The sequence below is a fragment of the Asterias amurensis genome, chromosome 8, assembly GCF_032118995.1.
Source record: "Asterias amurensis chromosome 8, ASM3211899v1".
Lineage (NCBI taxonomy): Eukaryota > Metazoa > Echinodermata > Asteroidea > Forcipulatida > Asteriidae > Asterias > Asterias amurensis.
In genome coordinates, this window is record NC_092655.1 from 22,482,731 (window position 1) to 22,507,173 (window position 24,443).

A 24,443-nucleotide genomic window follows, 5' to 3' on the forward strand; every position below is an offset into this window, starting at 1 on the left:
AATCCTGGGCCCAATTTCATAAAGCTGTTAAGCACAAAAAATTGCTTCCTTGAAATTTCTTCCTTGATAAAAACAGGATTACCAACAAAATTTCCATTTGTTGCATATTGCTTATTACTGGTATTCAGCTGTTGTTCGCTTATTCTGAAAACCACGTGGACATTTGGTTGGTAATCCTGTTTTTATTGAGGCAGAAATTTGATGCTAAGCAAATTTTGGTGCTTAGCAGCTCTATGAAATTGGGCCCAGGTCATGACACTTGTGCCCCTGAGCAAGGCACTTCAGTAATTGCTTTGTGAAAATTTGGGAAAGGTCGATCTGCTTCACCAGCCAGGTTGCTAGTGGACGATACACATGCCAACATCCGTATGTTTCAGCACCAGGAGTAGGTGGCAACATGGCCCTGGTGACAGTGGATTTGGGTCGACAGCCCAAATCATTTAGTGTTGCCCTCACCTTGAAGTGGCCGTCACTTGCCTTGTGATGTTAGGCAATCTCTCATTAAAAAGAAATTGATTATAAACAATTATAAATACCTACTCTGGAATTGATTTCTTTTCATAATAACAATAAACAATAGTCGGTCAGCTGAGATCTTAAAAATGCCATACAAAATCTCAGATGATATCTCAAAATTGCAAGGATTATCCCTTGAAAATATTTGTAAAATGAGGCATAACAAAAGTATATAAATCAACCTTGAGCTGCTTTGAAAAGTTGTAAAAACTGGAAGGATTACTCAAGTTATTTCAAATTTGCTGAAGTTCCATCTCTGCAAAATCCTGAATATTTACCTGGTCCAACATTATTATTAACATAAATTGCAAATGAAACAGATGTTTCAGACCAAAACAACATTGTATTGGTTTTGTTTATTGCCATGGCAACTGGACGGCATACAGTATTTTGGTTTGATTAGATAACAGAACGTTAGTTAATGAAGCCCATATATACTTCAATAATCAAGAATAAATAGTTTAAAGGCACGTTTGTTATTCCTATTGGTGGAGAGCACTTCCCACTTGGGGTGTTTAAACATGCGATACAAAAATGGTTAGAAATATTTGAAAGGGCGCAGCGCGCAAGCTTTACGCTTGGCAGTAATAAATACACCGGTAACCTGTGTACAACTCTTAGTGCGCATGTGTACGCACAGCAGTTGAGCGTCGTGTGCATTTTGATGTTTGCGTAACGGAGCATGAGATCATGACAAGAACTGAACATTTACAACAATTTTTTGATAGATTATCCAGTAATTATGATCATAAATTCCAGCAAGAGTAATCGCAGTTATTAATAATCGTCAATGAGTACAATCGATCATCTTGAGGGAAATCTAGTTTCAGAATGATTGTCTTTCCCTTTGTACAGAGACTGAAATAAAGCCAAAATGCTATGTGAAGGAATTATTTGCTAGTAAGTAAATTAGTTTAAAGACACTGGCAGTGAAATTACTCAAAATGATTGTTAGCATAAATCCTTACCTGGTCATGAGCAATGGAGAGATGTTGCTATTATAAATCATTTTTGTAAACGGCTCCCTCTGAAGTACCCAGTTTTTGAGAAAGAAGTAATTTCTTACTCAAATATTAAAAGACTTCAGGCCTGAAATCTTGTAATATTTGTTAAGCATCTGAAAGCACACAAGTTTGTGCAACGAGGGTGTTTTTTTCCCATTATTCTCTTGCATCTTCAAGGACCAATCGAGTCAAAATGTTCATAGACTTGTTATTTTTTGCATATATACACATTGTATTGGGGTAAAACAAGTGAGAATACTGGTCTTTGACAACTCCCGAAGGTGTCCAGTTCCTTTAACACTCAATTGGTAATCAGAGTCATGACAGAATAGTGAAAAACCCTTTAGTGTTTTTCAAACAGCAGGTGTTGGACTTGTGAGATTAAAACCATATTATTTGACTAATTTCTCAAAAACTTTAGCATTTCAAACATCAATACTAAAAGAGAAGTTTTCCACCATGACCATGTTTATACCATGTATAAGTTCAGTGCAAATCTGTGAACATTCATATTTTTGAAAAAGACTCTGCTTGGGTCGAAGCGTCAGGCCATTAACTATTTTTTTTGCATTTATACCCTCGGTCCTTTTGGTTGGTAAGTTGTTTGCAACAGCTAATTCTATTTTCTCTATTTTCAATTACCAATGCTGTGTTTACCAATGCAGATGTAGAAATCTTTTGAAAAAACATCTTTGAAAACATTTACATGTACAGTTCTTTAATTTATGTAAATAATACAATTTGTATACATGCACAAGAAATAAACCAAATGTTTCTTTATTATATTTCGCCTCATTTATGTTATTTGTACACAAAGATGGACGGAAGTTGGTTAATATATGAATATTACAAAGATACTATCAAATTAAAAATTCCATACCACTCAAACTATTCACATGTTTGGTTAGACTTTCACTATTTAAAAAAAAATAATATAAATGTATATAATATATAACTTACATATTTATAATTTACAAAATCCAACAGAAACCTTACTTCAACAAATATACACTATTGGTAATTACTCAAAATAACTATTAGCATAAAAACTTACTTGGTAACGAGTAATGGGGAGAGGTTGGTAGTATAAAACATTGTGAGAAACGGCTCCCTCTGAAGTGGAGTAGTTTTTGAGAAAGAGGTAATTTTTTCTAGAATTTGATTTAAAGACCTCTGATTTAGAATTTGACGTCTCGAAATCAAGCATCTGAAAGCACACAACTTCGTGTGACAAAGGTGTTTTTTCTTTCATTATCTCGCAACTTCGATAACGGATTTAGCTTAAAATTTTCACAGGTTTGTTATTTTATGCATATGTTGAGACACACCAAGTGAGAAGACTGGACAGTGTCTTTAACTGGACGAAATTTGAATCAGAAGACACAGAAAACAGTAATCAAGGTTTGCACAATTCACTGTTGCACGCTATCGAACAAAGTTGGAAGCAAAATTTAATGTACATGTTCGGTTATCATGCATTAGGGTGTCGTGGTCGAGAGGTTTAAGGCACCAAATTCAAAGTTTAGTCATCAGGATGTGGGTTCGAATCCCGATCATGACACTTGTGTCCTTGGGCAAGACGCTCCATTATAATTCATTATAAATGGGTACCTGCGAGGGTAGAGGTTGATACTGTGTAGTGGGCGTGGTACCTCATGTGTTAATAAACTTTTTATTCCTCAGTGGGCATGGTGAACTTCTTTGTCGTTGGTGGGCGTGGTTCCTCATGTATTAATGAACTTCTTAGTCCTTGGTGGGTGTTGTGATTGGAGGCGTGGTACCTCATGTATTGATAAACTTCTTTGTCCTCGGTGGGCGTGGTATAAGAGGTTTCTTTGGATTGAGCTGGATATCATGAATGGGTGAATCAGGAAGTGGTACCAGTCTTTGATGGTTCGGACCATTATTGTTTGATGATCCATTTACAGCCATCGTGTTTAGGCTCGGTGCACTCACGTAACGCGGAGCCTCCCTCGTTACCTCACCTCCTTTCTTTTTCTGTTGTTATACAAGAAACACAAAATCAATTATTGTTTTTGAAGAACTTTTGAGTAAGTCTTACTACTACACCCAGCATCAGACTTCTGGCTTTGCTCTCAGTCACGTCAGGGTTGTCAAGTCTGACAGACATGTTGCTTTTTAATCGTTCACTATTTTTATTAGAACTCAGTTTTCTACGTTTAGTTGAAGTTAGTATCTTGGATTGAATACCTTCCTTGAAAAAAGTAATAAACCTTGCCTTAATTTTGTTCTCTAAAAATGTGTTGTCGACTCTTGGTTAATAACAAGATCTCTGGGACTGGACAACTTGCCACTTAATATTAGAAACATTGTTATAAGAGGACACCAAAAACAAAGAAACATGACGCAGAAATGTGATTCAGGACTTAAGAATGTACTCTTTATATTCAGAACCTCTTTATAACAGTGCTCTTTCTAACAAGGGTTGACTATTCATTCATTCGCGACTTTTTAGTTTCTTTGTTCAGGCATGATATTTGGTCATGTGAAATATGTAGGAAAATAATTGTTGAGCGCAAACCTACTAGGTCTTTTTCTTCAGCTGCGCCACGCATCTGGAACTCTCTACCACTTAATCTTAGATCTCGTCTTCTCAAAACTTATCTTATGTCACAGGTTTTCATCGACTAATTTTGTTGTGTCTGTTTTTGTTTTGTTTTTTTACTGCGCCTTGAACTTATCTTATGTCACAGCCTTGAACACCCAGCAGGGTGGATATGTGTACATTACAAGTCTTTATTATTATTATTGTTGTTGTGGCGTATGGTTTAGTAATATTAGATTTTTTTCAGGCTATTCAATAACTATTTCTCCGATTTTTCCAAAGGCAAATCTATCAGAAATCAGACTAGAAAAGGAAGAACATCATGCCTGTTTGTTATTCTTTCAAGGATTAGAAATGATAGAAAGTTGTACCTTATAGGCGAACGGATCCAGGACTCCAACATTTGGGTTCATGTTGAAGACTTTATTGAAATTAGTTTCTCGATTGATCAGCTCCAACTGGAAGTAGCGTTTCTCATCCTGTGAACAAATCAAAACAATCAGATTTAATCCAATTTGAGAATGAACTTTAATGACCAAAAGATGTGTATGAAGAACTGTGTACATGTTCTCGGTACTTTCCTAAGTTCGGTGGGAAAAAAAAAAACCAGTGCACTTTTCAAAAAGAGAAGGGGTTCGCCCCGGGGTTCTTGGTTTGATTGGCAGCATATTGCGCCACAGCACCTTGTAAACCATTACATGGTGATATGTAAAAAAAAAGGTCTTATAATTCAAACTTAGTCCCATTTACCTTGGAGGAAAATACTGTATGAGTGTTACTGAGTGACGAATAAGCGCTAAATAAGAATCCACTATTATTACTATTATTAGTAAAATGATTGAGTGAATTAATAGAAAATCAATGTACCACAAGTTTCTGCATTATGGCCTCTTTCTCTGACACCATGTCCTTGAGTCTAGCAATCTGCTCTAGGTCTTCTGGTCTTGAATCCCGACTCTGATATCGCTCTTCTGCCTCTTCCAACCTAAAACAATCAACAGCAAAAATTAACATCATAGTCAGATTACCAAATTTACATATTTGTTCTTAACAGGTTACTGTGAGATTGAAGTAAAACAATTTCTGTATTTTTTCATCCCAAGACACTAGTGTCTTATTTCCCCACAAGACAATACTGTCTTATTTCATCCCAAGACAAAACGTCTTATTTCATCTAAAGACAAAACGTCTTGTTTCATCCCAAGACAACACGTCTTATTTCATTACAAGACAACACGTCTTATTTCATTGCAAGACAACACGTTTTATTTCATCCCAAGACAACACGTCTTATTTCATCCCTAGATAAAACGTCTTATTTCATCCCAGGACAAAACGTCTTATTTCATTACAAGACAACACGTCTTATTTCATTACAAGACAACACGTCTTATTTCATCACAAAACAACACGTCTTATTTCATTACAAGACAATACTGTCTTATTTCATCACAAGACAACACGTCTTATTTCATCCCAAGACAACACGTCTTATTTCATCCCAAGACAAAACGTCTTATTTCATCCCAAGACAACATGTCTTATTTCATCCCAAGACAACAGGTCTTATTTCATCCCAAGACAACGCGTTTTATTTCATCCCAAGACAACACGTCTTATTTCATCCCAAGACAACATGTCTTATTTCATCCCAAGACAACATGTCTTATCAAAACAATACTGCTTAACATATTATTTCTCTGTTTAGGCACTAGCTTAAACCAATCACAAACAATACAAATAACTACATTTAGCTTACAACCTGTTTCTCCTAACCACTACGATTCTATACTACCAAAGTTTTTAATTCAGAAACACTTTCAACATTTGATACTCACATAATCTGTAGAGCTGAGATCTTATCTTTGAGTAATTCCTGCGCTCGGTTGAACTCTCCAAGCATATTCTGAGTTTCTCGGATATGCTCTGCTGCTTGAGCGTCCATGTCTTGGCTGTGAGCTTCGATGAGTCTCTCCTCTTGGTTTCTGTTTGGACCAACAAATCAGGAAGAAAAATCAAATAATCGGACAAAAAGAAAATGTGATGCAATCAAGCAAAATGAGTCGTTTGTCCAATCCCAATACTTTACAACCTCAGTCAACTCAGTCAACCAGTCGTGACACTTGTGTCCTTAAGCAAGACACTTAACCATTGCTTCGTCCTTCAGATGGTACGTAAAGCCGTTGGTTGCCATGTGTTGTGTAGCGCATGTAAAAGAACCCTGTGCACTTATCGAACAGAGAAGGGGGTTTGCCCGGTGTTCCTGGCTGTGCCGTAGCACCTTGTAAACCCTTATAAGGTGCTAAATAATTGGGTCTCAGAATTCATCACTGCAATAACCTATCTTTCTGAAAGTTTGTATATACTCAGCGTAACGTCTTGAGTACCTTGTTTGGTAGATACGTGCGCTATATAAGACTTTGATATTATTATTATTATTATTATTATTATTATTATTATTATTATTATTATTATTATTATTATTATTATTATTATTATTATTATTATTATTATTATTATTATTATTATTATTATTATTATTATTATTATTATTATTATTATTATTATTATTATTATTATTATTATTATTATTATTATTATTATTATTTTATGTACTATACAAACAAAACTATAACCAACTAGATATTATTTGGTTTGACCATCCTTACTCTATGGTTTTACCCTTACAACGATGTGTGTAAATGCTGTACACTGAGTACTTTCTCAAGTTCTGTGAAAGAAATCACAGGCATATTACTTGGGATTCGAACCCACGACTTTTGCAATGCTAGAGCAGATGTCTTACCAACTAGAACACTGAGATTGCCCAGTAACTAGAGGCAGTTAGAATTCTATGTTTTAGCATCGGTGATGAATATTATGTGTATAACCAACTGACCTGAGATGTTCATCAGCCTCACTCTTGACCTTTAGCACCTCTTGACCTTTGAACTTCAACTCCTTAGTAAGCTTGTTGATCTCTTGCTTGACATCTTCAAGGTGTTTCTCAACATTATCGATGTGTCTGTCTCGTTGCTTTACATCTTCTTTCAACTCCTGCTCCCGGAACTTCATTTCTTTCTCCTATTATTAAGAGATGAGAAGTTAGTGGTGCTTGTTTGTTTTGCTATGGTGTCTGAATTTGGAAACTTTTGTAGATCAAGTTTCTGGCCAAAACACGAATCCCTACTCACTGTGCATGAAGATGTATGTAATATATTTTTCATGTAGAAGTTTGAACTTGATTAGTCCTCATGTTTGTGAGAAAATAAGTGAAAATTACAGAGCAAGTCTTTCAGGGGAGTCGAGTAAATCCGTTGTACATGATAAAATAACTTTCATGAAATTGTTTTACTCAGTTCTCAAAAACTACAGCACAACAGCAAGTATTATTTTAAGGGAAGCTTTCTACTATCATTATCATTAAACCGTGTAAGTTTAATGTAAATCTGTGGACTTTTGTGTTTTGTGTCATACAAAAAATTCCCAAACCCTTTAAAATGCACATAAGGCCCCCCAAAAAAATATTCATAAAATCACAATTCTGAAGTGTAAAAAAAACGGGAAAACCCAAACGAAAAAAAAACAAAACAAAAAAACGCGACCGAGATTTTCCTCATTTTACGGTCGGTCGGGATAGGGCAATCCAACATATTTTTTTTTAGGGCCCAACATTGAATTGGTTTGAAGCAGTGAACTTTCAACTGACCTGTTGTTGTTTGATCTCTATCGAGCGTTCTAATTCCATTTTAGCGGCAGCCATTTGACCACGATGTGTTCTTGTGAGTTGATCCATCTCCGCCATCTGTCTCTGGGTTAACTCTAACTTCAACTTCTCTGCAATCACATTGTAATAATAAGAAAAAGAAGTTTTATTTCTACCTCGGGGAAGGATTGATGATAATCTATTTACTTTATTCACCGGGGGCCAATGTTATAGCACTGCTTAAATTGCCATGCTTACTTTTGCAAAAAATGTTGCTTAAGCATAAGCATAAGCATACATCATAGGTTAGCAAGAAAATTAGGCAGCCAGCTTGCACATTCACCACAGATTTGCTTGTAACGACCCTGGCAGATTCTTTCTCGAAGGCAAAAAAAAGAAGAAGAAAAAATAGCCTTCGAGAAAGACTTTGCTAGGGTCTGAATGTCAGGCCATTTTGCATTTATACCATATGTCCTTTTGGTTGGTAAGCAGTTTGCAACAGCTAATTCTATTTTCTTATTACAGCTTTTTGAAACATTTTTTCAAAATTTGACTTTTATCAACTGGATCTTACCCATGGCCTGTTTATGTTGAGAACTGGTCGAGTATTTATCGGATTGTCTTGATTTTTCTGCTTCATCTCGTAATGCCTCAACGGCATTCCTGTGGGATTTCAACACCTTTTCCATCTGTTCTCTGTACTGGCTTACTAGGCGCTCTTCTAATTCCTAGAGGGAAAAACAAAGGATATTTTACTTTAGAGGGAGTCGTTTCTCACAGTGTTTTATACTATCAACAGCTCTCCGTTGCTCGTTACCAAGTACTGCTTTTATGCTCATGAGTAATCAAACACCGTTAACTCAGTACTTTCCCACGACCTGTGACCCACCTTTAAGGCATCCTCTTTCTCTTGCCTCAACGTCTCTCCTTCTTTCTCCTTGTCTGCTTTGAGTAAACTGATAGCCCTTGCATGTTCCTCTACGAGAGCAGCCATCTCAAATTTCAGTTTATTTAGTTTTTGGTCGGCAAGTCCCTGCAACGTCACAAGCTCACTCTGTGCTTGATCTGCTTTTGAAGATAACGCATTCCTCAGTTGAGACACCTAGAAAATAATAAGGTACAGATAAGAGGTCAACACTATTATGCGAGTGTTTATTGGTATTTAGGATTAACAAAATAAAATTGGTTTGATTGCCCTTTCTCAACAGATTGTAAAAAATAACAAAATCTCAATCATGCTTTTTTTGGCTTTGTTTTTTCTTTTCCAATTCAAAATATGATTTCATGAGTATTTATGCTTACAATTTTATGGTAAATACAATTGTCCTTCATTTAAAAATTATTTTAGCACGACAACGGATTTACGCAACTCTCCTGAAACATTGCTCTGTGATTTTAAATTTTTCCCCCAAAAAACTTGACGTCTAATGAACCTGAAACCTCTATAGGTAAATTATATTACAAACATCTTCGTTCACAGTGAGTAGGGATTCATGTCATGGCCAAAAAACTTGATCTACAAAAGGTACCAAAACACTTTAAGATGGATACTGGCGCATTATAAATTCCCATTACTATTATTAGTAGTAAAGAAAGGACAAATTGATTGTTCATACCTCTTTAAGAAGTTCCTTGAGTTTATTTTCCCATCCTATCTTAGATGCTTCTAGTTCTTGTTCCTTCATCAAGGCTAGTTGAGTCAGACCAGCTTTCTTGTCTTCATGATGTTGTTCATTTAACTCACTCTGAAGCTTGTCACATTCCTTCCTAAAATCACGATCATAACTCATCCAGTAAGTTTTGTTTCAAGAATTATGTATCTCTGGTTTTTGAAACAGTTGTTGTAACCCTATATAAATGTAGTTGTATACAATGAAATTAACCCGAGGAAATTTACTTTCACAAGGTGGTTTTAGAGAAGAAGCATTATCGCACGCAGTAATCTTCTCATATTCAACATTTTTTTTAGATAAAAAGTGATATCTCTTTCTAATCCATTTCTATAACGCATCAAGCCATGGCTTGTTATGGGTCATGGTTTACGACCAAAGCTATTTCACAATGAACGCAGACCATATTATTTTCTCAAAAAAGAAAAGAAAAAGATCCCTCGGCATTTCATGAAAATTCTTTTACTTGATTTAGTAAAGGTTTTAATGTGACAACGACATTCTCAACAACACAAAATTTCAATAGGGGAATTTTGAGAATTAATCTGGGAGCATAGTTCAGAATTGTTTTGGGGTTCTTGGGGGTCAGAGAAAGAATTTAAAGGACAAAGAGTTCTAAATGTGTTAATACCTAAGTGTATCCGTCCATTGTCCATCCAAATCTTTTGATAACTGGTTGAGTTTTGATTTTAATTCCTCTTTAGCTTCGGCCATCTTGGTTTCATGAGTGTGTTTCAACCTGTCCAGTTCAGTCTGAAGGATCAAATAGATACAAATAAACAATTAACAGTTGATGGGATAAAGTAGATACACTTGTAGTCCCCACTCTTTTATATCAAGTCGCCACTTCATGTTCACAGTGTCCTTTTTTGTATGGGGTGTAATGGTGGTTAGGAGAATCAAACTCAAGTTCTGGTGGCCAATTTCATAGAGCTGCTAAGCACACAAATTTGCTTAGCATGAAATTTCTTCCTCAATAAAAACAGGATTACCAACCAAATTTCCACATGATTTTCAGGATAAGCAAACAACAGCTGAATACCAGTAACAAGCAATATGCAAAACATGGAAATTTGATTGGTAATCCTGTTTTTATCAAGGAAGAAATTTCATGCTTAGAAATTGTCTTGCTTAGCAGCTCTATGAAATTGGGCCCTGGTGGCCAAGTCATCAAGGTGTTGATTCGAATCCCAGTCATGACACTCATGTCCTTGAACAAGACACTTAATTGTAATTGCTTCTCTCCACCCAGGGGTAAATTGGTACCTATGAGGGCACAGGAGGTTCTTGTGATTGATTTAGCTTAGCGCGCTAAATACATGTACTTGGTATTTCAGGCTGTATACTCCCAAAGGAGCTGAGCTTGTTAAAGGAATGAAATAAATGGGCAAGAGATAAGGGGTTATAATGTACGAGCGCCAGATTTACAAATAACCTACAGGGTTTACAGAAGGTAATGGTGAAAGACTTCACTAGAAATATTACTCCATGAAATGCTGTACTTTTTGAGAAAACATTAAAACAATTATCAATTCACGATATCGAGAATAACGGATTAATTTTAAACACATGTCATGAAACGTGCGGACACAAGGGTGGGTTTTCCCCGTTATTTTCTCCCGACTCCGATGACCGATGGAGCCTAAATTTTCAGAGGTTTGTTATTTTATATAGAAGTTGTGATACAGAAAGTGTGGGCCTTTGGACAATACTGTTTACCGATGTTGTGCGATTGCTTTAAAAGTCTGAAACGTCTCATCACAGAAAGTATTACAACATTGTCAACAGGTTGTTCATCACCCACCCTGAACGCCAGACTCTGATTCTTTGAGTCTCTCAGCTCTTTCTGCAACGTCTCTAGATCTACTTTGAGTCCAGCGTTGGCTTTGCTCAAGCTGGTGATCTCGGTAGTAGCTGACCCTAGACCTTGTTTATTCTGATCAAGAATATCTTGAAGACGTTTACACTCCGCCTCGGCTGTCTCTAGTTTCTTGGTCAGTTCTTCTCTCGTGTTGTCGAGTTGGGACTGGACGGCGTTGAGCTCGCTGGAAAGCCTCTGAGTAGTCTCTTCTAAAGTCTTTTCTAACTCCTACAGAAAAATAACAAATAAATAAAATAGACTTTAATCACAGAAACATAAATTTAATTGAAATTGACTTTGAGTATTTGAGATATACAGAAAAGCACTTTAAACTCAAGATAAAAAACCTACTTGTTAGGGTTTGTCAATAACTTTCTGCACAATTGTTGTGTCGCTGATCTCACTTTCCAAAACAGACTTTGTGGTCCTACTGAATGGAATAAACCTTGCAACAAGACCATATGGAAAGTCAAGGGGGTTACCCTGTTTCAGTCCCAGAAGAATGTGGCAACATGTCCCTGGCGACAGTTAATTTAGGTCGATAGTCCCAATCATTAAGTATAGCCCTTAACTTGGTGGCCGTCTGACCTTGTGAGTTGGGCAATATCTCTAATTTAAAAATTAAAAAAACATGACAAAAAATTCTAATAGTGTCCTTACTACTAACCTCTCTTAGCCTGGCAAGGTCTTGTGCAGCAGCCGTGTTGGCTAATGTTCTCTCTTCTTTATGCTCTCGTTGTATTCTACCAATCAATGCCTCGTGATCTTTGGCAAGTCTCGTCCGTTCATCTTTACTGTTGGTTCTTGTAAACTCTAGTTCCTTCTCATATTTCTCCTTCATGGTTTGTTTCTCGATTGATAACTCATCCAGAGCCTTAGGAAATATCAAAAACAATTAAAAACATTAATTACTTTTGATAGATTTGAACTGCCTCTAGCAATCTGGCTAGCTTGGTGGTCTAGTGGTAAGACACTGCTCTAGCATACAAGAGTCAGGGTTCGAATCCCACCAGAGTGATTTGCAAGTGGATTTTTTCCGCCACAAAACTTATGAAAGTAATGTACTACACTAGTGCTTAATACACATCGGTGTAGGGGTAAAAACAAATTATATTACATTATATATAGCAAAGTGTCGGTTTAATTCCCAGTCATGACCCTCACCTTGAAGTGGCCGTCCAGCCTTGTGAGTTGGGCGATATCGCATAATTTTCTTTTTAAATAATAATAATAATAATAAACTACAGCATTTATAAGGCGCACTTTACTGAAAAACATTCAAAGGCGCCACTCAGGAAGGAGATAAAGATTAAGTTAAAGTTTTGTCAAGATGTTGAAAAGCAAGCATGAAAAAGTGTGTTTTAAGTTTCTGCTGGAAGAGAGTGTGTACTTGTCTGAGGTATTCCGGAGGTGAATTCCAGAGTCTAGGTGCTATGTTGGAGTAGGCCCTGTCCTTGTAACTGGCCAGGCGAGTTTGAAGAACATGGAGCGTATTGCTGACAGATCTCAGGCCTTGTCTAGTTGCCAATGTTCCAAGAGATTTTGTACATAAGGTGGAGCTGAACTATGTGGTATTTAAATACCGACCATGGTCATACACGTACCTTTTCCAGAGATCGAAGCTGACTACTCTGCTCCTGAGAGAGATTCTTCTTGCTGCTTTCAAGACTCTGTCGCTCCTTCTCCATCCATTGAAGTCTGTCTTCTAGTTTGGCAAGAGACGCTCGGAGGTCATTCATCGTTGATTCATTACTCAATCTGGTGGCTTCCAGGGTACCAATCTTGCCTGTTTATTGTAAAATACATCAGAGCCTCATGTAAACCAATGAAACCCGGCCTCATCCTTAACACTAGCCCAGCATGCATTGTTTAGTCAAAACTGCTACAGGCTAGTAAACACCACCTCTCAACTTGCCCTGTGGGCTACTAAAAACTCTGCAACCTACTTGTTCAAAATGCTGATATTTCTTCCATTTGGATGTGAACAATACATTTTCGAAATGTGAAGAAAACAAAATTGTGAGTATTTGAGTGTAAATTTCTTTGCATATTATACTGGTTGTGATTGCTACCATTAATGAATTAGAAAGATACATTTATGACAATTCCTGTTTAAAATCAGGGGGACTTATCCAGACTTGTGGATGCTAACAACATTGGAATGTTTAAGGAGTCCATCAAATTCAGAGAGAGGAATGGATTGGACTGTAGAGGGTTTCAGAGTCTAACAAGTAACCGTCTTTGAAAGTTGTCCAAATGTTGTGCTTGTAAAAAGCTGTCTATTTTGGATTGAATGAACAAAATTGGAATGTTTGTTCATGGTTATTTCAAATTCAGGAAGACCAATGGGTTGGACTGTGAAGGATTTACGAAGAGTCTAACAATGAACTTTCATGGTGGAAAGTTTGCTAAATGTATGCTTGTGCATAGCTGTTTATTTTGAGTTGGTTTAAACATTAAGACCAGAGCAGTTTTAAGTAGGAGAAAATTATCATCCCTTAAGAAGGTTGTAACTTACTTGATTTTTTGATAAGATCATTAGCCTGGTCTTGGCATCTTTCTCTGGATGCTGCTAGTTCTCCTTGAATCTGTTTTAATCTTGTCATTGCTTGAGATGCATCTTGCTTTGCCTCAAGAAGCTGTAGGACAGAAAAGTCATAAAATATCAAAAATTTAGTCAAAAACCCACAAAAAGTTGTTTGAATAGACAGCATCAAAATAAATACAAATTTATTGACAACTTTTTTTGACAAACCTATTTTTAAGATGTTGTTTATATCATTGAAAATCAGATTATGGTTTAATGTATTATTCAGGCATGGAACTGTAGCTTCGCCAAAAAAGAGGGAATTAGGCTACATGTTTTTATCTTTTCAAGTTTGAATGGCACAAATGAGAATATAAAAAGAGGAATTCAGCTGATCCAAGCAGTTTTTTTTAAAATTTGTCAACAGTTTTATGTTGGTAAAAAAATGACGTTTGGTACACTGTCTTTCACTTTTCAAAAGCATTCATAACAAGAACATTCCTGCAATTTTGTTTTAAAGAGGAAAACGATTTTTGATGTTATTAAAAAGAAGAAGGAAAGGGTAGAATTATCGATTGAAACTCAGTTAGAGAGGTACAGTTGTCCCTCCTTCACAATGATCAAGTCCCAGGCCTGGAATTACACGCAGGCCATGGAGGCTACATGTAAGCCTTGGTGCTCTTTCGAAAGTTCCCAATAGACCGTAATTATTTTCCAATGGAAGTGCCCTTTGCAAAATGAAATGGCCTTGCCCTTTCAAAGATCAAATTCCAGGCCTGAAGTCCCCATGCACACATTGCACAGTTGGCATTTAATTTCTCGTTCATCATTTTGTTTTTCTTTGACTATTCCAAGCTGTCTTCCTATGTTTATGCTTTCACTATCAATCATTGAAGCGAGCACTCCTTACCCAGAGTGACTTAAAGAATTTCACCTTCCATACTACAGTTTATTATTTCTGCCCAGTTTCATTATTTTCTTACTGGGCATCATAGTTTGCATTAGAACTAATGCACCCAGAACCAAATCGATGAAGTTCCACAGAAAATCAAATCAAACGTTCAGTAAATATGTTTACATGCAACACAATTTTATTTTCAAGTCGCCCTGAGATTTAAAAATCAGTTTAACATGCATTTCCAGAACACAAAAATATAATTTACAAGTTCAATTTAAAATGTAACATCTGTTGAGATTTTGTAGGTCTGTTTTGTCTGGTCATGGCTAGGTATTTGATCGAGTGTGGTGATGTGCACACATAACATATCTATCATTTTATAGACTAATTAACACATTCCTGAAGAGACAGTCATGGTTAATTATCTTCTTCTATAATTGGTTCACAGATATATTTTAATTCAGACAATATAAACTCAGTGTGTAAAAGATTTCAATAGTGTTTTCTCTTCGTTCAGAAATCAAAAAGAATTTCACAAGATTGTGTTTCAAAGTGAATTTTTTCATTAGTTTTTTGTTACCAGCCTCTAAGCAACTCCTATAAGACAAACACTATTTTTGTTTTACTCATTTCTAACAAACTAGAGCACCTCGGCAACTAATACTCTAAGGGATGCTTTCTACACCAGCATTATCTGTGGACATTGTGTTTTGTATCCTACAAAAAGTACCCAAACCCTTTTAAAGACACTGTTCACTATTGGCAATTGTCAAAAACCAGTCTTCTCACTTGGTGTATCTCAACATCAATGCATAAAATAACAAACCTATGAAAAACTGAGGTCAATTGGTTGTCCAAGTCAATTGGTTATTTCTCAAAAACTATGTTGCTTCAGAGGAAGCTGTTTCTCACAATGTTTTATACTATCAACAACTCTCCATTGCTCGGTACCAAGTAAGGTTTCATGCTAATAAATATTTTGAGTAATTACTAATAGTGTCCACTGCCAAAATAACTTTTCTTCTCAAATATGTTAAAATCATAACCACACTTTATATCAACGCTCTGGAATGAAGGGGTGTGGCAGGTTGCTACTTTACATAATAGTGGCTTCTAATACAGCTTAAAAGTATCCTTCGCTCAGTGACACTCAAGACGCTTTAGCATTGAGGAGTAGCTACAGCTGAACATTGTTGGCCATGTTTACTAAGCTAAGTTTCCTTCAGCTCTGCAAACTATCTGCTAGTCTTGGTTCAAGAAGTTGTTGTTATTAACGTGTGTAGCATTGAGTGAATGGGGCCTATGGTGTTTACCATAGAGGTTGACCTTAAAACTCAATAAGAACGTCTTGCACCAAGACTAACCATCTGCATGAATATGCACCACTTTACTGCCTTATCACACAAGTCTATCAAGTGTCTGGCCTTGATAGAAGTCCCTTGTTGAGAATTGTCCTGCATCTACAGCTATTATCTGCCCAATATGCTAATCATTCCCTTTGGCACCATCTAAATACTACTGTACTGGGACAATCTTAAAGCTGTCTTGTATGGGACTAGACACTGACGGGATTATTAAGATGTTTAATGTAGGTGCCAGCTTGCCTAAATCAGGGGATAGGGTTATTTTAGCAAGCAAGAAGTTTGCAAAACACAGCAGGTACCAGTACATCTACCCTGATACTTTGACAGCACAATTTTTTGAAATAAAAGTCAGCGGGGAACATTCTGAAGCCCCTGGGCATCTGGACAACGAAGGCAACTGCCTCCATCGTGATTCCAGCTTTGGTATTTAGGTTGCCATTTTAACTTTAAAATATATCAATAGGAATATTATAATGTACATATGAAGTAAGCCTTAAATGCACTTATTGGAATCATGGAATCATGGAAAAAGAAATGTAATATAATAAATTGTAATGCCTATTGAATGAAGTGCCCCCCCCCCCCCTGACATTCCATGGATTCCAAACAATAAAGATAAAAATATCATCATATATGAGACAATTTGAGTTATAAATCTGTTTCCCTTTAAAGACACTGGCCACCTTTGGTAAGTGTCAAAGACCAGTTTTTACTTTGTGTATCCCAAAACATGCGTAAAATAACAAGTCTGTGAAGTTTTAAACTTGATTGGTCGCCGAGGTTGCAAGAAAATAATGAAAGAAAAAACACCATTGTTGCACAAATTTGTGTTTTTAGATACAAAGATATTAAAAGACTTCAGGCCTTTGAGCATTTTAATTTTTTACTTGAGTAAGAAATTACCTCTTTTTCAATAAGGTTGAGTAAAAAAGAAATATGTTTAGCATCCAGGTTTCTCAAAAAAAGAAAGGAGGAGGGGCTTTTTATTTCAAAATGGCCACCATTCTTTTTCAAATGTCAAATATCCATTGTGTTTTCTACTACTTAAACACACAATACATAAGTGAAACATGCTGGACAAGACATTCAGGTTGTTTTAGCCGAGATCGTTTAAAATAACCTTTTTTCAAAAAGGGGACCCTAAAAAAGTTTCTTTTTTTACTTGGCCTAACTACAGCTCTCCATTGCTCGTTCTCAAGTAAGTTTTTATGCCGAGTACCAAAAGTGTCCAGTGCCTTTAAATCAAACCTTTCCTTTACTGATTTGTACAGTAAGAAGCATTCTTTAGAGAACAGTCAATCAAGGCCACATGATGATAGGGGCTTAGGCAGCAGAGGAGGATAGCTTTTCTAATCACTTCCTTTGTTGACACATAAGAAGTTCCAAATACCACGCTGAGCACAAATGGTTGCTTTTAAGCTAGCTTTTTAAGTCCCTCTAAGCATCTCTAAGCTAAGCTATAATAAGTAGTTTGCTACTGTGTGTAGAAATAAGCTCAAATCTGTGGGCTCATTGCTTAGTACACTAAAATAGTTTCCTCATAAACAGAAATAATAACCATGTTTAACATTCATTTGTGGATGTTGTTATAGTTGTTTGCCTGTTCTTATTGGGTCGTGACAACTTCTAAATTGTAAGTGGTGCTTTTAACGAAAATATTTACAAAAAGATCTGAAGCAAAAACAAAATATATACAGTTGATTTTGCTGAAGATAATTTTGGGTTACAAATAGAAAATTTGACTATAGCGGAATTTCAACTGGTAACCTGTGGATGTCGGCGCTCTACCAAATGAGCTATCTAGCCGTAATGTTGGCAGGCTCCCTATTTTGTCAATATCCTTGTTTTAAAGATTGCATAATTCAAATCCTGTTCTACCTAGTAAACTTATCTTTGTTGAACCGGAAAACTTGTTTAATTTAAAGGGGTCAGTTTCCCTTGTAGTTTCAATACTTCACAATGCCACGCCCCCTGGTCAATGGTGCCCTTGAAATGCTCCAGTATAAATTTGCATTTTCGTAGACCTAACACTAGTGTGCCCATCACCTAGGAGCAAATGCATCCATGCCCTTGCCCTTTCACAAATGAAGCATACAGGCTTGCTTGATATTTAAACCAATGGAATGAAAAGAAAAGGAAATAGTTACCTGTTGGCTATAACTGCTTGAATCACTTTCCTTGGATTTGAGCTCATTTTGTGCTTTCAATAATTTTTCCTTACTCAAGACCAAATCCTCCTCACACACAGCAAGTTGCATCGACAGACCTTCAATTTGATTCTCCATTTCATGCTGTTTCTCAGAATATTGTCTTCTAAGAACGGCTTCTTTCTCTCTCCAATCTTCAGCGTTCTTACGCAGTTCACCATCTCGTAATGCTGCGAGTTCTCTTTCATAGAAAGCTTGAGCTTTGCTTAGTTTTGCCTCATAGTCTTCAGAGGATTGATTCTTTTCCCTTTGAAGCTCGTCAAACTGCTCATGAAGTTTCTTAATGTTTGCCTCGTACTGATCGATGAGATCTTGCCTCTCTTGAGTAAGACCATTCTGGTTAGATTCTAAGCGTTGTTTCAATTCATCCACTTCTGTTGCATGTGTTTTGCGCAGCTCTGAAATGTTGTTAATCCGTTCTAATTCAGTCCTACGTCTCGTATCTTCAAACTGCTTCAATTTCTCTTCAAAGTTCCTCTTGATTGCAAGGAGATCTTGCGATAAACCGAGTACAGTTTGAGAATGATCTGCTTTGAGATTTGATTCTCTCTGCTCGGCTTGACGTTTGAAATCAGTGAATTGTACTATTGCATTTTGTCTGTGGTTTTCATGGTCCCTCAGTGATGTTTCCAAGGATGATATTCTTTGACGGAGTTCCGCTTCTTGGCCGATGCGATTCTGGTAGGAAGCGATCTTATCTTTGGTTTGAAGAACGAGCTGTTGAAGTTCTTGCTCATGAGTTTCTTTCAGACTATTGACAACTGCTTCGTGCTCATCGTTCTTGGTGTTTAATGCATAGATAACCTAAACACAGAGAAATCGTGTTGAAATAAAAGTTACTAAATAAAATAAAAAAAATTGATTCAAGACAAACATTCACACAGCTGCTGAAATAATGGATCAAGTAAACTTGAAGAAAAGCTTATTCCCACTCTTTTTCAGTCATTCTTTTGTGAAACTTCATATGTATCAAAAAGTCTAGCTTGGGGCAAAACACAAACAATACATTTTTAGAATGTTCAATAGACCGTTTCTGAATGTTTGAGCAAGCAATAACTTCAGTTTGATTTGTAATTGTATTGTATATTCTGAACTGAACACAATGTACAATCTAGAAACTAATAAATAAGTGGGGGAGCCTTATATTTTGTTTTTTAAATCTATATATTAAACAAAAGTTATTTTTAGAAAAACACAATATTATCAATGTACATCACAATAAATGTGCACATTTCTTGCCAAATTACTCAAAAAATCTCCTTCGAACAATTTTGACAATGAAATTCTTACTCATAAATACTCTACGCGTGGCTGTTTTGATGTCACTTGAACTTTCATGACTAATTTTAATCAGATTCAGTTCAGACTCGGACTGAATTGGACTGGGAGCCAGACTCAGCATAAAAATGACAAACGATGTTGTATTTTTTAAATTTAACTAATTGATGTGTAAAATTAAATGTTTACAAGTACAACAAAACCCTAACTGAAAACTTTAATTTTAACTTGTTCCGGATAACTTTGTTATTGTTTTATTCTGTACCGAAGTACCGAACGAAATGTGTTTACGGATCCGTGTTTACCTTAAAAAAGAACTATAGGTTCAATACACGTCCTACTAAAAGCCAACATGAAGTCGACAACAAGTCCAGAGCGCCAACAACATGCCGACAACAAGTTCTAAATACCTTAAAAAATGGCAAACAAACCATAGATATATTAGAACTATATGTGCTTTGTAATATAAACATAATTTAATGGAAAAACTTCACGAAAAGTGTGAATTTTTAACCAGAAAAAAAACTTAACTTTCACGGAAAATCTCTAGTTAGGACGAGTTACTCATCCTAACTTAGGACTAACCGTACAGTTTTAGGTATCCCCTAGGTAGGACTAGTCCTAACTCTTTGTGAAGTCAGCCCCAGCTGGACTTGTTGTCTGCGTTGTCGGCTTGTTGTCGGCTTTTAGTAGGACCAAATTCAACTTACTCAAGTCGTGTCAGCTCATCATCAGGGTACATGTGTCGGAAATACACGACTTCCCGTTAAGTAATACGAGGCGTACAGTGCAAATTATTTTGCAATCAAGTTTTACCGATTTACAAGATTTTTTTAAATGCCACTTACCTTTGTGAGTTGTGCGATCTTCTTTGACATCTTCAGATGCAATTCTGGCGTCACATCGGCGCTAGCCTGCCCACTGGCAGCCCCGCTAGCGCCGAGTTTACCGTGAAATAAATTCCCGAATGACATTTTGGTCGCCATTTTGGTCACAATGTTTACGGCCGGCCGGAACTACAAATCCCATACCACTACCTAATTCATCCGCCAGTCTTTATTTGGACAGTTTCAACTGTTTGTAGGAAATTCCAAACAAACGTTAACTCAACGGATAACAAAAAGATTAGATAAAACATATTTGAGCGTATTGGGTAACCTTTGTATGTTTTTGTGTATATTTGTAGGATTATGTTTTCGGGTACATTTTGAAGTTCAACTTTTGACCATCTCTAGCGCGGTAGTTCATTGTTACCGTTGCTACGCTACTGTTATGCAAATTAATGGAAAATGATCTGTTACCGAGTGAGGGCGGTATTGCAATTGAACCACACGGAACCAAAATCATTCGTGCGCGCCTCTTCACTTATCCAAACTTGAGAATTTACAAGAAAGGTTTACGGAGAATGTTTTATAACATTTATTTAATTTAACAGAACACCACAAACCAGGACGCAAACCTTCGCCATGATCAGGGCCCAATTTCATAAAGCATTCAGAATAGTCATATTTAAAATAAAATAATTAACAGGTGTTTTTTTGTTTTTTTTTTTTGGGGGGGGGGGGAGGGGTGGGGTTAAAGGTAGGGGGCTTCGATGTCTAAAATACCCCTGTCAAAATGAGCTTGCGATAGGTTTGAGATGTGAGATAGATTGCGACGGAATTATAGGTATTTTCGGCAGGACCTCACGGGGAATCGGGCGGACATCGAAAGGGGACTTTAGGAAAACTTTTCTGTCGGCGTCTGACAGGAAAACAAAGCTACAAAAAGTGGTTGAAAATAATCACAACATAATACTATCATTTAGAAATTAAAATGATTGCTTCTAGTATGTACGGAACAATGTATATATCAGTTTCTATCTTTACAAAAAATTAATCTGAGAAGTGTTATCTCAGTCTCTCAGATTGTGTCTTCAAGCGACGGACAATTCCGGTGGACATTAAAGGAACACGTTGCCTTGGATCGGACGAGTTGGTCAAAACAAAAGTGTTTGTAACCGTTTTTTATATAATGCATATGGTTGGAAAGATGTTTTAAAAGTAGAATACAATGATCCACACAAGTTTGCCTCGAAATTGCGTGGTTTTCCTTCTACTGTGCGAACTAACACGGTCGGCCATTTATGGGAGTCAAAATTTTGACCCCCATAAATGGCCGACGTGTTAGTCGACGAGGTAAAAGGAAAACCACGCAATTTCGAGGCATGTTTGTGTGGATCATTGTATTCTACTTTTACAACATCTTTCTACCCATATGCATTTTATAAAAAACGGTTACAAACGCTTTCCAAAGACCAACTCGACCGATCCAAGGCAATGTGTTCCTTTAACGCTCTGGTTTATCTCAAAAACGCGTAGGCATACACCTTTTTTAAACTAAAAAAAATCACAGGCTAGGCCTATAAGATGTATTTTATATAATCTAACTTTAAAGATGCTATGTCAGATTTTTTGCCAATTTGACCCCAAGGTTTTGATGTAAAATTCAATAGGTATTTTGATGGGGGTCGAGAAAGTTACAAGGTTTCATTTGAGCCATTGCTCGAAAAAGTCCGCCAGTTATTAGTAGCAGTGAAATAAAGTGCTCAAAGTCAAAATTAGTTTTTGTCGGGATCCCGACAATATATCACATGACCAATTCTTATGTGTTTTATAAGAAACGTTTTAAATTGTTGTCATGGTTCCTGACCATTAAAAGTAAAAGCTTAAAGGAACACGTTGCCTTGGATCGGACGAGTTGGTCTATAAAAAGCATTTGTAACCGTTTGTTATAAAATGCATATGGTTAGAAAGATGTTTTAAAAGTAGAATACAATGATCCACACAACATTACCTCGAGAATGCGTGGTTTTCCTTTCCTTTGCGAACTAACACAGTCGGCCATTTATGGGAGTCAAAAAGTTGACCCCCATAAATGGCTGACCGTGTTAGTCGACGAGGTAAAAGGAAAACCGCGCAATTTCGAGGAATGTTTGTGTGGATTATTGTATTCTACTTTTACAACATCTTTCAACCATATGCATTTCGTAACAAACGGTTACAAATGCTTTTCAAAGACCAACTCGACCGATCCAAGGCAACGTGTTCCTTTAACTTTTTTTCATTAGAGCGGGTGATACTCTTTGAAATACCATTCACTCAAAAAATATATTTCTTAATGTTTGGGGCCAAAAATCTGCCACAGCATCTTTAAGAGCATTATACAAAACAATCAAACTTTTCCAAAAAACAAATGTACACTATTACCCAGCCATCTTGCCCTGTCACTCTCCATTATTAAGCAAAAATCTAAATTTTAAATTTTGGACAAAATTACATCGATAAGGCGAAAAAACATGTCTTTTTTGAAAAAAGGAAGGAGGACACGTTTTGAAAAACAACCGGCTATGATTATTAATAAAAATTGTTTTTTTTTCCGTCTGAGATCGTTAAAATGTCTCCCTTTTTATAGTTTACAAAAAAGGCGACCATTTAAAAAAAGAAAGCGCGGGGGGGGGGGGGGGGCTCTAAACATATTTTTGTATTGGCCTTTGGGAAAAATAATAGCGACTGATCTATCAGGCAATAAATTACATTTTAAATTTGGTATTCAAACCCCTGAACCAGTCTTTGCACTCTACAATTATTTCGTAACCCAATCATAACGCATATTTTGTAATGGAAGTATCACATGTTTGTTGTATTGTATACTATAGTTATTTAAGAATAAGACAGTATCTGGGTATGCACTGAGTATCACAGTGCAAACACACATCGGTGTAGGGGTAAAAACAAAAATTAATATTCTTTATCCCCGATGCAAATTTAACATCTCTTAGAAAGAATAAAACAGGAGAGTGGTTATTGTTTTTATTTTTTTTATTATGTACACATTACTCCATAATAATATGACCAAGCCCCCCCCCCCGCAAGACTGTTTTCCAGCCACTCCACCGCGCCAATCCAACTTGGTGATAATAAATCAAAATAACGAATTAATTAAACCGACAATTTAAGACAAGTTGTAACTACTGAACGTCTATTAAAGGTGTATAAATCCAATGCCAACAAATTACACGTTATAGATTTCTTTATTCAAATCAGTCCATGAACTTTATAACCCAATAAACCGGTAATAATGGTATTCAGATCCAATTTGTTTCTCATATTGTTGTAAAACGCTGCGGTTAAATAGATGCATGTGCACGAATTAACTGTAATTAATTGGTAAAGTACGATGCCACTAAAATAGAAATTAGTTCTTTGCCCTGGTCTGTACCCACTTCCCCGCCGAATAATAACGTAGATGCACCCCTCGGTGTGGTTGAATTAAACAATTAAAGCGCAACAAAACGGTCAATGGTCCGACTTTTCGGCAGTTAATTGTCTCTATAAAGACCATGGATCGAAACGTCGACCGTTAAAGGCAGTGTGGACACGTTTGGTAATTACTCAAACTTTAAATTGGCATCATAGACTTGTTTGGATAACGAGCAACGGGGAGCTGTTTATAAAATCATTATGAAAAACGACTCTCTCGATTTTGATTTCTCACTATTAAAAATAATAATCCTTGAATCTGAGACAGACTTTGGAGCCTGAAGCCTTTCTCAAGCACCTGAGAGAAAACACATTTGTCAACAACGGTGTTTTTTCTTCTTTCATTTGTTCGTTTGTCAATTGAGCCCAAATGTTAACAGATTTGTTATTTTGATTAATTTTTTGGATACATCAAGTGAGAATACTGTCCTTTGACAGTTATTAATACACTTATTCTCTTAAAGGAACACGTTGCCTTGGATCGGTCGAGTTGGTCTTTGAAAAGCGTCCTGCAACCGTTTGTTATAAAATCGATATGGTTAGAA

At 36.5% G+C, this 24,443-nt stretch overlaps 2 protein-coding genes across 2 annotated transcripts in view; one reads left to right on the top strand and one right to left on the bottom strand.

The window, feature by feature from the left end:
* LOC139941087 (dynactin subunit 1-like) overlaps positions 1-24,443 on the top strand; it is a 344,631-nt gene that overhangs the window by 307,489 nt on the left and 12,699 nt on the right. The gene's annotated exons all lie outside the window — the stretch shown is intronic.
* LOC139941088 (protein FAM184A-like) lies at positions 86-20,606 on the bottom strand. Its single transcript, XM_071937515.1, has 17 exons — positions 20,446-20,606; positions 18,260-19,123; positions 13,842-13,962; positions 12,928-13,109; positions 11,991-12,197; positions 11,267-11,551; positions 10,094-10,215; positions 9,409-9,559; positions 8,682-8,894; positions 8,367-8,520; positions 7,796-7,923; positions 6,986-7,170; positions 5,925-6,071; positions 4,954-5,071; positions 4,458-4,565; positions 3,302-3,518; positions 86-3,243 (listed from the first exon to the last, which is right to left on the bottom strand). Exons 1-16 carry the CDS (start codon positions 20,581-20,583, stop codon positions 3,303-3,305), a joined length of 3,339 nt encoding a protein of 1,112 aa, XP_071793616.1. The 5' UTR covers positions 20,584-20,606; the 3' UTR covers positions 86-3,243; position 3,302.